The sequence below is a fragment of the Cucurbita moschata genome, unplaced genomic scaffold, assembly GCF_002738365.1.
Source record: "Cucurbita moschata cultivar Rifu unplaced genomic scaffold, Cmos_1.0 Cmo_Scf00001, whole genome shotgun sequence".
Classification (NCBI taxonomy): domain Eukaryota; kingdom Viridiplantae; phylum Streptophyta; class Magnoliopsida; order Cucurbitales; family Cucurbitaceae; genus Cucurbita; species Cucurbita moschata.
This window is the reverse complement of record NW_019268517.1, coordinates 73,305-86,443: the sequence shown is the minus strand read 5'-3', so window position 1 is coordinate 86,443 and position 13,139 is coordinate 73,305. Positions and strand designations below refer to the sequence as shown.

Here is a 13,139-nt window from a genome sequence, read left to right as displayed (position 1 = left end):
AAAAAAAAAAAAAAAAAAAAAAAAAAAAGGAAAGAAGATAATTTGGAATTCTTTATGTTTATAACCATAAAAGTCATGATCAAATTTATAGTGGAAAATCTAGAAAATCACTATTAATACATTTTGATTGGTTGAATGCTTAGTGGTGTGGTTGTTATATTCATATTGGTATTGGCCACACATTTCAAATTGGTCCCTATATACTTCATGTCCTCATAAAATATGCCCCTAACTTTAATTTATTTACACTTTTAACCACATTTTATTTAATAATTTCTTTTTTTTTTTGTAAGTTTAAATAAATTCCCTTTTTGGTCCAAATATTTTTTTACCAAAAATAACAAAAAGAATATCTCGTCGGGATATCTAGAAGTAATGAGAGTATCTCGTTGCTCTTGTCCTAGAACGTCGAATGAAATAGGTGTTTGGGTTCTCGTTCGATCTTGCAATTATTAAAGCTGCAAATAAATTTTATGATATAAATCAATGGTTCTTAAGAGACAACCTAAATCGATTATTGAGTCTTGACACGAACTAGATATTGGTTCACGGAACTATTTGTACATGTAAGGCTTAGATTAGCGGAATAATAAAATATTATTGCTTTGCTTGAAAACTAAGACTCTCTTTCACACGAATAAAAGGAACTTTATCCATTTGTTTTCTTAATCTTATCTCGAAAATTATAATATTTAAAAAAGTTTAAAAAATACTTTTATTGGTCCGATGAAAATGGTCAGTAATTTATTTCAAAATTATCCTTCAATTTTGAATATTTTTATTAATACTCTTCAACTTTTTTTAAAAAAAAGTTTAAAAATTACCATGAACGGTTAGTTTCATGTTTAAAAAATACTCATTAAATTTTAAAACTAGTATTTTAATTTAAAAAGGTTATTACTGTCGATGTATGGATGCACACTGTCTATCTACCCATCATAAATTATCTTCAAGTTTTTAATTTTTTTTAGAAGTTTAATAATATTAATGTTACTTCTAGAAGTTTATTTTTAAAATACTTAAATATTTTTAAAATTTTGTTAAAAAGGTATTATTGAAACTTTAAAAAAGAGGACGTTTAAGATATTTTTATTAATTAAATAAATAAAAAAGTGGTTGAAGCTTTTCCAATTTGCATGATGTATTGTGCGATTTATTTATTATTTTTTAATAAGTAAAGAGAATCCATTGTTCATGATTGCAAGATTTTGTGATGGAAGTGGAGAAAATGATAAAAAGCCACTAAAAAAGTTAGGGTTCTTTGTTACCTACGACGAGATTCGGTATTGGATGGTTTTGACATGATCGTGTTATTAACGCTTCGATTCTAAGAGTAAAGACTATCCCTACAGACCAACATAAGTTCTACCGATACGTTTTGTCCTCATTCACCGACATCTTAGAAAAATTCTCAGAATGTCATTAAATATAGAATTGTTTCAAGCAAAACATTCTTCACCGTAAAGTTATTAACGCTTCGATTCTAAGAGTAAAGACTATCCCTACAGACCAACATAAGTTCTACCGATACGTTTTGTCCTCATTCACCGACATCTTAGAAAAATTCTCAGAATGTCATTAAATATAGAATTGTTTCAAGCAAAACATTCTTCACCGTAAAGTTCGTATGACTGAGCTACTGAAAAATAAGGTACAAATTGTTGGTATAAATAACTTCTTAATATTATTATTGCACGATCACATGCTTAAATTGTCGTGTTTGAGTATTGTGATGCTCTCATGGGTGTCGAGACGGTTTGCTCAAACTACTCGAAATCTACAAAATAACAAAATATGATCGAGGAAGCACATGTTTAAATCATAAGAAGGCTTAAAGATGGTACATTTTGTATGCTATCTGTTGCTGTCGTTTCTGCAGTCATAGTTGTACTGGAGTCTTCGCCGTCGCTTGAGTGAGTGAGTTTGGAGGTGAATTTTCCAGTTTAACGAAGAGTTCGCCACCATCGTCGGTTGCTACCCTGGCGGTCCAAGACGGGAGAGACTTTTCGTTTTTGAGTGCGAGTAAAATGGTTCGAGTTGGGGAATTGATAAGAATGATACAAACAAAAATCTTTTTCTTTTGTATTTATCTCACCATTTACGAAGCTCGAGTTCAGCTTTCAAACACTTGGAGACCATTCACAAGGATGCGGGGAGGGGTTTGAGGTCTGTAGGGTCCGAAAAACTAGGGTTTTCATCAAGGGGTTGAAGGAAGTTGAACAAACGTAAATGATGAATCACTAGCAGGTCATTCAGGGAATAATGTTCGGGATTAAAATATTTTCGTAAAAATCATCCCACCAGAGCATGTGAACTCAAGGTGGGGGATCAATCTTGAACTTTCCATAAAGAGCGTGGCCTTACCGCAAATGGGTTATGGTCAAATTCAACGCAAATTTTATATAAGAACTGATTGGAGTTCAAGCCTGGTTGGTGAAGAGAGGGCACCGAGTAGAAGAAGATTTCACCAACAAACTCACCTGGTCGATCATTGAAATTTTAGATTAGTTGAATTGATGACGGGAATAATCGCATGTTCGATTTTGTTGTTGGATTTTTTATTTTTTTTAATTACTTAAAACAATCATATTTATTCACGATATATGTTACATAAAACTCAAATATCAAAGATTCATAAGTGACAGTGTATTACTAACATCTCTTATAAAGTTAAATATTCTTAATTTTCGTAACAATTTTTAGGATTGGATTAGACCACGAACCTTATTTTTGGGTTAGCCGAGTTGACTAAATAAAAAAAAAAAAAAGTCAAACTCCCGACCAAAACTATTTTCTTTTTAGTTTTTAAAAAATTCATCCAAATCTAAACCAAAAAAAATTTAATCTAACCCGACCCTTACAATTTGAATTGGTTAGTCAGTCAGGTTGCTCGAGACATCGAGTAATATGAACATCTCACTTATGTTATTTTCCGAAAAAAAAAAATCACAAACAAAGATGAAAATTCCATTATTCAAAAGAAAATCACTACAATCAGCCCACAAGAACTCAACGAGAACGAGAACGAGAGAACAAAGAAGTTAAAAAAGTGAAAAATTCTACCAAGCATACTCGTACTAAGGATTGTTCATCCCATCAATCATCAGACCTACAACGAGATATTTTAGAGCAGCCTCGGTTATACGGATTAAGAGGTGGGGGAGCACAGTTTTCGCTTTTGGGGTAAGGTTGGCCTCCGCTGCTACCCTCAAAAGCTATCATATCCTTCTTTAAAGCTTCAATGGAGATATATTTCTTTTGTTCTTCGAGAAACCTTCTACCCATCTCAGATTGCACTAACAGCTCATCTTCATAACCATGCTCGGTCATTGAGACATTGCAAGAACTCATCGACATAGCTCGAAGGAGACAAAAATCTTTGAGGAGGACGAGGAGAAAAAAGCAAAGTTGTATAGAGATCGACTTGCTCGTGCTTCTATCACTTTGATGGGCTCTTTTTATCGTATTTCATTTGATTCTTTCTATTTAATTAGTAAGTATTAAATCTAAATTAATTATATTTAAAGTAACAAAAGAAATAAAATTATTATAATAAATAATAAACAATATTTAATTAATTATATTCAAAAAGTTTTTATTTTATTCTTTTCCATTTGATGCCAAAATAAATTTATTAAATAATAATCAAAATGAACTTATCAATATTAGAATCCAACGTCTAAATCAATACCTTTATTTTTTTCACTTATCTAAAATAGAAATAAATAACTAATTTATTTTATTACTAAAATTACTATAAAAATTAAAATAAATCAAATTATGCCATAAAAATTATAATTTTAGTCAAATCTCAATTTAACAAAACAAATAATCCTTGAATAAAATTTTTAAAAATTAGCTTATGTTTATAGATGTCCCCAGGGCGCGGGTTGGGAAACCTTCTTCGTCCTCATCTCGCCACCTATTTTATTCCTCATCTATGCGAAATTCTTCATTTATTTTTACGGGGATTAATTTGTGGGATCGGATTCCCCACAGCTAATTATTTTTATCAGTCTACTGTGCTTTATTTTTTACAATAGAATTTTTATTAAGATATTGTAAAAAAAATCCTAATAAATCGATATTTCGTAAGCGTATACATATATATACATATGTATACATATATATATGTATATATATATAAACTAATTGGGCTAAATAAACATCTAGGCCATTTTTCATTGTTTAGGCCCATATATTAATGCATTTAACATAAACAATTGGGATGGATTCCACGTCATCAACTTAACTGGTGGTCATCAACGGGTCAACAACAACTATACCTAATATTAAGATCACTATGTAGGGTGCGACTCATCAATGTAACATCTGGTCATAGATTCTACGTCATCAACTTAACTAGTCATCAACGTAACTGGTCAACAACTATACCTAATATTAAGATCACTATGTAGGGTGCGACCCATCAATGTAACGTCTGGTCATAGATTCCACGTCATCAACTTAACTGGTCATCAACGTAACTGGTCAATAACTATACCTAATATTAAGATCACTATGTAGGGTGCGACCCATCAACGTAACGTCTAGTCATATTGTGAATGTTTGCTGAATCCACCACACCTAAATGGTGTGAAAGTTATCTTATTTATAATCAAATAAATTACAAGGATATGGAAATAGTAATAAATGGAAATAACAATAAATGGAAAGATACTATAGTAATAAGGCAAATGTTAGATATTTGCCTTATAATAAAATATCAAATATAATATATATGGTAAACTATAATTTATTACTAAATATCCTTAACACCCCACCGCAAGCTAAGCGTCGGATTTAAACGAACGTGAAGCTTGAATCTGAAAAATTCAAAGAGGTTGAGAAACACTTTTCGCGAAGATGTTAACAACCTGGTTCAGAGGAGGCGTAGAGAAACACTTTCTTGGCCATCGAAAACTGTAGAGAGATCGCCGCTCTGCCTTGGCTTCGGTGAGAATATGTCTAACCCATGAAGAGGGATTGTCGTTTAGCGACGATGCTGACTTGGCTCTGGTGAGAATATGTCTAACCCCAAGAAGTAGAAGGGGAAACCTAGAGCAAGGGACAAAGACAATGTTGAAGCCGGAAGAGTCGCCACATTGGGCGAATGAGCCAATTTTGGCGAGAAGGGCAGCGGCAACTTGGTTGGCGAAGATGCCAGTGCGGCGCCCAGATTCCAAAGGTAAATCTCTGCAGAAGGTCGATGGGCTTATTGAGATTCTGTATATTTTCGAAGAGGAATGCTGATGAAGATCCTAAGATTAGGGTTTTTGTGAAGGATGAAGGAAAAATTGGGAAGAAAATGAAAGAGGCTATGTTTGGAAAAGGTGAGGTTGTATGTACAGAGTATGGCGAAGGATGATTTGGAGGTCAAAAAGGTGGAGCCGAAGAATAATCAATCGACTCTGCATGTGACAGCCATGACGACTGCCCCTGCGGCATCAAAAACAACAATGGTGGTGGAGAAGAACAGTAGAAGATTTCAAAAGCCATTGAAAAGAAAGGATCTAGGTTGCTAAACCAAAATGGTTCTGATACCATGTGAATGTTTGCTGAATCCACCACACCTAAATGGTGTGAAAGTTATCTTATTTATAATCAAATAAATTACAAGGATATGGAAATAGTAATAAGGGAAATAACAATAAATGGAAAGATACCTATAGTAATAAGGCAAATGTTAGATATTTGCCTTATAATAAAATATCAAATATAATATATATGGTAAACTATAATTTATTACTAAATATCCTTAACACATATATTGTGTAATAGCTCAAGTCCACCGCTAATAGATATTGTCTGCTTTAGCTTGTTACATATCGCTGTCAACCTCACATTTTAAATGTGTTTACTATGGAGAGGGTCTAGTCCTACTTCGACCAGCGTCTCACACCATCTAGTGACTTGCTCTAATAGCATTTGTAACAGTCCAAGCCCACCGCTCCCGTTATATTTCACCATCAACCTTATGATTTTAAAACATGTCTACTAGGGAGAGGTTTCTATACTCTTATAAGAAATGTTTCGTTCTCCTGATCTCACAAATTATCTACTTGTTTCCATGGTGATGCCATTCGTACTCACCACTCTCGTTTTTCAAATAGGAGAGAAATATCACAACGTTCACTGGAACATTTACGAAGCTTTCATCTTCATGTTTTGCAAAATGGGTATATTTATACATCCGAGAGTTCTTTTCTAAAACGTCTTTTTAGAAACTTTATGGATGAAATAGACATCAACACCAAATCTCGAGAATCAAACGCTACATTCACCTGAATTCAAACCTATTTTTAACCAAACCAACAATTAATTGTTGAAGAAATGATTGAGAAAATATTTCTAATTTATTTGACTTCGTCTCTCAATTATTGAAGAATCCTTTATGATCGAAGAAAAATATTTTTTTATGTTTTTTTTATAGAAGACTTCATCCATAATTTCTTATATGATTAAATAATTATAATTCCTCAATTATTGAGTAATATTATAAAGAAGATTTCGTCATCGAGATCCGTTCGTTGTTATAACATAACTATTTATTTTTACTTTCTCGATGGTCCAGTCCTTAGCGCAAACATGATAACCTTATGGTGTTAAAATGAACTATTAGAACGTTTGTTACTTTAATCCATCATGAAATGGTCATATCGAGACTAATTCAAGACCGTTTAAAGCTACCAAGTCAGATTAATGGTTGAAAACCGAAAGAACTGTACACCGAGTATAGTCATCGACCAAATACACATAAAGTAAGGGTAAAATGGGAATTCTATCCTTTCAATTATTTATGTTTTGTAGGGTTAGAAATGAAAAAAAGGCTTATTTGTCTTAATCCAAAAGATATGTATCAAACCCAATCAAATTTTGTCACTCTTTTAAGAAACCTTCTAGCTCCATCCATGAACAACTCAGAAAATGACAACCAAGTAAATGACCAAGACGCCCCTCTATTTATATAGAACTAAATGGTTTAACAAAAAATTAATCTAGAACGTTCATATGATCAGATAACGTGACCAGCCCGAACTACCAAATTCAAGTCATAAATGTTGGGATAAATTAATTTTTTTACTATCCAATCAAACTATACCCTACTTTTACAGACAACTCAACTCAACCTAACGTTTTATTTTCGGGTTGCATGGGTCACCAACCTAACCATTCAAAATTTCGAATTGGTCCAAAAGACTTTTTTAAACCAACCCGTGTACATCCAACGTCAAATAGATTTTTTTATTATCTCATTTTTTCTAAATTTTTAAAGTTATCCCTGAAATAATAAAAAGAAAATCTTAATTTAAATAGTCTAAACTAATAATAATAATTAAAACAAATAATAATATTCAACCAAAAAAATGATTAGGACAAAAATGTTTATTTTATTACACGTGATTTTCTTAAACTTTTTATTATATTAAAAAATATTAATTTTAAAATAGATTGGAAAGATAAAAAGTTACTATTAATCATTTTTTAAAGTTTTAGGTTATTTTAAAAACAAAATATTAATAATTTTTTATCTAAAATTATCAATAAAAATATATTTTTTAAACTTTTTTAAATGTTTAAATGTATTAATATAATATAATATATGTGACAAATTCAACTAGTTTTGGAAAATTAAAGGTGTGGACAAAAATGTAAAATCCACTCCCGACAATCATCACATGTCATCCAATAATACATCGTAGTTCAAGATCAACCCTTGTCCTTAAATAAGTGCTAGAGAGAACATATTTGGTCGTTCATCCATCTCAAACTTGTTAGTTTTCAAGATCCAATCATCATGTCTCTCTTAGGGAAGTTGGAAACTGATGTCGACATCGAAGCTCCTGCTTCGAAGTTTCACGAAATCTTCCACCAAAGGCCTCACCATATTTCCAATGTTTCGAGCGACAAAATCCAAGGCTGTGAGATTCACGAAGGCGAATGGGGACAAGTTGGCTCCATCGTTTACTGGAACTACGTTCACGGTTTGTTCTTGTTCTTGTTCTTGTTCTTTTTAAGGATTCTTAACTCATTTCATTGATGTTTATTAAACTCGTAGATGGGAAGCCTTGCGTAGCGAAGGAGATAATCGAAGCGGTCGATGAGGAGAATAATATGATCTCGTTTAAAGTCATAGAAGGAGATCTTTTAGAAGAGTACAAAAGCTTTAAGTTAACGATCCATTGTCTTCCAAGGGATAAGGGAAGTGTGATTCATTGGACTTTAGAATATGAAAAGCTACACGATGAGGTTCCTGATTCACATAGCCTGCTTCAATTCTGTGTCGATGTCTCGAAAGACATTGAAGCTCATCTCATGGAGGATGACAAAGAACCAGTTGCTCAAGCTGAAGCTACCACTGTTCCTCAGGCATGAACACGACATTTCTCGATTTCGGGTGTGCTATGAAGTATAAATTGGCTTGTTCTATCTATCTATCTATGTTCGTAATTCCATGTTTGAATGATATCTGTTTGTTCGTGTTGTATGATTAAGACATGTTTGCAATAACGAGTGGGAAAGTTCTTGTGAAATACTATCATGTTTGAGATGAAATGAGAATAAAGTTCATGTAAAAATGTCGATGTAAATTAAATATTTGAAAGTTTGCAAATAGTATTCTAATCTACGTAACGATTGGATTTTCTGAACTTAAATCGTTAAAAAATAATATTTAAATTAAGCTTGCTCGAGATCTTACTCTAAAACATTTTTAAATACAGTCAAAACAAGTAAGTTCTAAGACATCTGAAAACGAATACAGTTCACTGTTACCGAAAAAATTTGATAAATTTGGAAACAAAATAAAATAACGAGGTCATAGACCAACAGTACAATCAACAACCCTCCTCGTCGTTCTTTACGTGTAGTGTAACTTAAATCAAGGATCCTAAAACCTTTAGAGCTAGGTCAACTAGCTCGCGACCTGCCTCGGAGGTAGGATCATCGAGTATCTTACCATTAGCAGATATGGTCCGATTTAGCCCGTTATGTATCAATCATTTATAAAGAGTTGTTAGACAAAAATATTACGAGGCATTTAATTCAATATGGGCACACATAATATTACAATAAATGCTATATTTTATTTATTTATTATTTATTATTTGTATTTTTTTACAATAAAATTTAACATAATTTCAAATATTATATTAAATACAATTATAAAAGTCAAATATATATTATATTTTTAAATGAAACCATCTTATTAGAAAATGGATGATCCGATCTGAATATTCAAATATTAAAAAGACAAGATAATATATATATATATATATATATATATATATATATATATATATATATATATATATATATATAAACAATTAAATATTTTCAATTTATTATACTTAACTTAAATTTATTTGGATATAGAAAGACAAGTCTAGTGCCAACAGACATCGTCTATTTTCTGCTTGCGTGTTACGTATCGCTCCATGGTTTTCACACTCTTATATAATTCAGCTCCTTGGGGGTGTCAGCGTTCTCGCTTGCACATCGCATAATGTCTTGTTCTGATACCATTTGCAATAGCCCAAGCCTACCGCTAGCAGGTATTATCCGCTTTAGCCCGTTACGTATGGTCGTCAAGGTTTCAACACTCTTATAAGAAATGTTCCGTTTCCCTCTCCAACTAATATGGAATCTCATACGATCTCATCTGAAATTTTCAAATAAAATATTATTAAATGATGTCGTAATTAATAAAACAGCGGTAACATACGTACATAGAGAGAGAAAAATATTGAAGGTTCGATATTTATTAGCACGATGAAAGGAAATGAAGGATAATATTGTAGCAGAACCAAAACGAGCAAGGTCTACATCTTGCCTTCGATGTTCATGTTTTTTAGTTTCTCTAAAATTGAGAATATTTGAAAGCAAGAACGTGCTCAAAGTTACGAGATTTTGTATGGCTGAGTTTGACCATGACCCTATAATCGAGATTTTGGTGAACTGTGAGGTCTTACATTGGTTGGAGAGTGGAACGAATCGAAGCATTCCTTACAAGGGTTTAGAAACCTCTCCCTAACATACGTGTTTTAGGGAGCATATTACGTATCACCGTCAGCCTCACAGTTTTAAAACGCACCTATTAGGGAGAGGTTTCCACACCCTTATAAGGTATGTTTTATTCCTCTTTCCAACCGACCCGGGATCTCACACAATCTATGCTCCTACCTATTACCCGGACATACAAAAAATTATGGTTTCAATTTTTTTAGTTCATGGTTTCAATCTCTCCTTTCTCGATCTTCAAAAACAAATTATGATGTCAATCTCTTCACTCGATTATATCGTTCACGAACACCTATTATATTATTGACCCGTTAGCCGACTCGGGCTCGGGAATCTCCCCGTCCTAGTTTTATTTGAGATAAGTTTTGAACAAAAAGTTCTATTATAAAAATAAAATTAAAGAATGGCTTTATTTTTATAATAGTTAAATGGATGCTTAAGAAAAGAACAAACTTTATGAAATGTTTTATATTTTTTCATGTTATTTTAGTATAACAACTCGAATATGGGTATCGAACGGATTTCAAAGATCGAACATCACACTAGGATGTGGTAAGGTAATCGTTTAGCCACTGTTCAATCAGGTGTTTGATTATAATTTCGATAAACTGCAAGAAATAATAGATACGGTAGCTAAAGGAAAATACTACAATGTTATAGTAGACATTTTACCGCTTTTTTCGTAGGTCTCAACAGCTGACGTTATTAAAGCTACGAAAACATTTTATAACACTTTTATTAAAGCTATAATATGATAATGCACGCTACAGTATAGTATTTCTAGCTTTAATCTTATACTATAATAAAGTTATAACTTTAATTTTATGTCATATTAAAAAAAACATTTAATATTTAATTAGCGGAGCGAATAATGAGACATGAATATTAGAATCAAACATCTAAATCAATACCTTTATTCTAAAATAAATTAGACAACAAATTTGATTATCTATTTCCTAAAATCAAAATATTTCCAAAAAAATTCTAATTTTAATAAAAAAAATGATTGAAATTCACAAAAAAAAAAAAAAAAACATTATTATGCTCAAATTACAATTGAATGGATGAACATACAATTAGCTAGCTAGTTTTTTTTTTTTTTTTCTTTGTCCAAAATCATATAATAACTAAAAATTACATTGTTTATATACATATAATTAAAGTTTTTTTTTTTTTTTAAATGTAAAGTATTGCATTCAATATTATAATATCACGTGAGAGTTAATCCGTGTCTTTATTTAAGCGTACGAGGAGGCAAGCTTGATCATTCATCGTATTATCCTTTCTTGTCTCAAATTTTTAGCTTCTTTTTCCAAATCCGGCCATCATGAGTTTGTGTGGGAAATTAGAGGCCGATGTAAAAATCAAGGTCCCAGCTTCAAAGTTCCATGAAATGTTTCATCGAAAGCCTCACCAAATCTCCAAGGCCTGTGGAGACAAAATCCAAGGTTGTCAGCTCAAAGAAGGCGAATGGGGCAAAGTTGGCTCGATCATTTACTGGAACTATGTTCATTGTTTGTTCTTATTCTTGTTCTTGTTCTTGTGTTTGTTTGTGTTTTTATGTTTTTGAGTTTTCCTAGGTTTCTTTAACTCGTTTTGTTGATGTTTTTTAAACTTGTAGGTGGGAAGGCTTCGGTAGCTAAGGAGGTAATTGAAGCGATTGACGAGGAGAACAATAAGATATGTTTCAAAGTCATAGAAGGAGACCTTTTGAAGGATTATAAGAGCTTTAGAATTATACTTCAATGTATTCCAAAGGATAAGGGAAGCGTGGTTCATTGGATTTTCGAGTATGAAAAGCGACACGAGAAGATTCCTGATTCACATAGCTTGCTTCATTTGTGTGTTGCTATCTCCAAAGACATCGAAGCTCATCTCCTGGGTAATGAAAAGCCATGTGGAGCGTAAGTCGGAGTACTTGAGAATAAGATATATGGACACGTTTCTACGTTAATGTGTTTAAATAAGATCATCTGTTTGTGTGTGTCATATGATCGAGACAAGTTTGGAATCATGTTTGAAATGGGAATAAAGTTTGTAAGAATATGTGTGTACTAAAAAATAATAAATGTACGTTATAATAAGGATTGTTGTGTTTCTCGGGCTTGACCTTCGTTTAGACTTTGATTTGGGTTTCTCGACACTCCATGTTAAAATATATATCTTTCACTAAGATGAAGCTGATCAAACCACGACTCTCGGTGTTATTTTATTAAAAAGAATAAAAAGTTAGAATTCTGATACCACTTGTCACAATCGTACTCTGGCGATAGCGGGACAACAACTCTGCAGCACTTGTTATAACCCATCGAATAAGCCAGTCATGAGAAATTCAGACTTTGCGGATTACATCAACGTATGTTCGAGCTTCATGACACGTTTGAGAGAAATGTTTTAAAAAACGTGAGTGAGAAAATACGTTGAAAATAATTTGAAAGAAAACAGTTTTATAAGCTAAAAGCGATCAGACAACAACGAGTTTGATAGTATAAAAATCCATTCAAATTACAATAATAGTCGAGGAGCTAATTAATATCGATTCAATTTCTACCAATAATAGAATCACATTATTGATAATAGTCGATTATATTCTTAGTAATGGAACGATTATTAGAGATTTATTTAAAACAAAAATAATCCATAATTGTTATAAAAATATGTTGAAAATTAAGATACTCGTGTCATTATTCGATTTCGAACGCTAACACAATTGATAACGAAAATATTGTAAAATTTTGGGCAGTTTAAAAAAACAAACATCGAATTCAAAAGACAAAATCAAAGTATTATTACAAAAATGGGGACCACGGAACGGGATACATAAATATGCAGACGATAACCCCTAACACAGGACTGACGCTTAAGGATAACCCTCCTCTATAACACTCTCCTACCTCAACCAATAGTCGTTGTCACTTGAAAAAGAAAAGTAGTATCTTTCTTCTAGAAGTGTGTTTTTGTGAATGTTTCATTCTACTTCGATTACTAGTTTCGGTGTGCTTTTGTAACAGCTCAAGTTCAATGTTACCAGATATTTTCTGCTTTGGCCCATTACATATCATCGTCAGGCTCGTGGTTTTAAAACGTGTCTATTAGAGAGAGGTTTCCACACTTTTATA

At 32.2% G+C, this 13,139-nt stretch overlaps 1 protein-coding gene across 1 annotated transcript; it reads left to right on the top strand.

Annotated features, from left to right (window-relative positions):
- Positions 1 to 7,748: 7,748 nt before the first annotated feature.
- On the top strand, positions 7,749 to 12,129 carry LOC111448885 (MLP-like protein 34). The gene is made up of 4 exons (XM_023088668.1): positions 7,749 to 7,985; positions 8,060 to 8,337; positions 11,324 to 11,534; positions 11,642 to 12,129. Exons 1-4 carry the CDS (start codon positions 7,799 to 7,801, stop codon positions 11,926 to 11,928), a joined length of 963 nt encoding a protein of 320 aa, XP_022944436.1. The 5' UTR covers positions 7,749 to 7,798; the 3' UTR covers positions 11,929 to 12,129.
- The last annotated feature ends 1,010 nt before the right edge of the window (positions 12,130 to 13,139 follow it).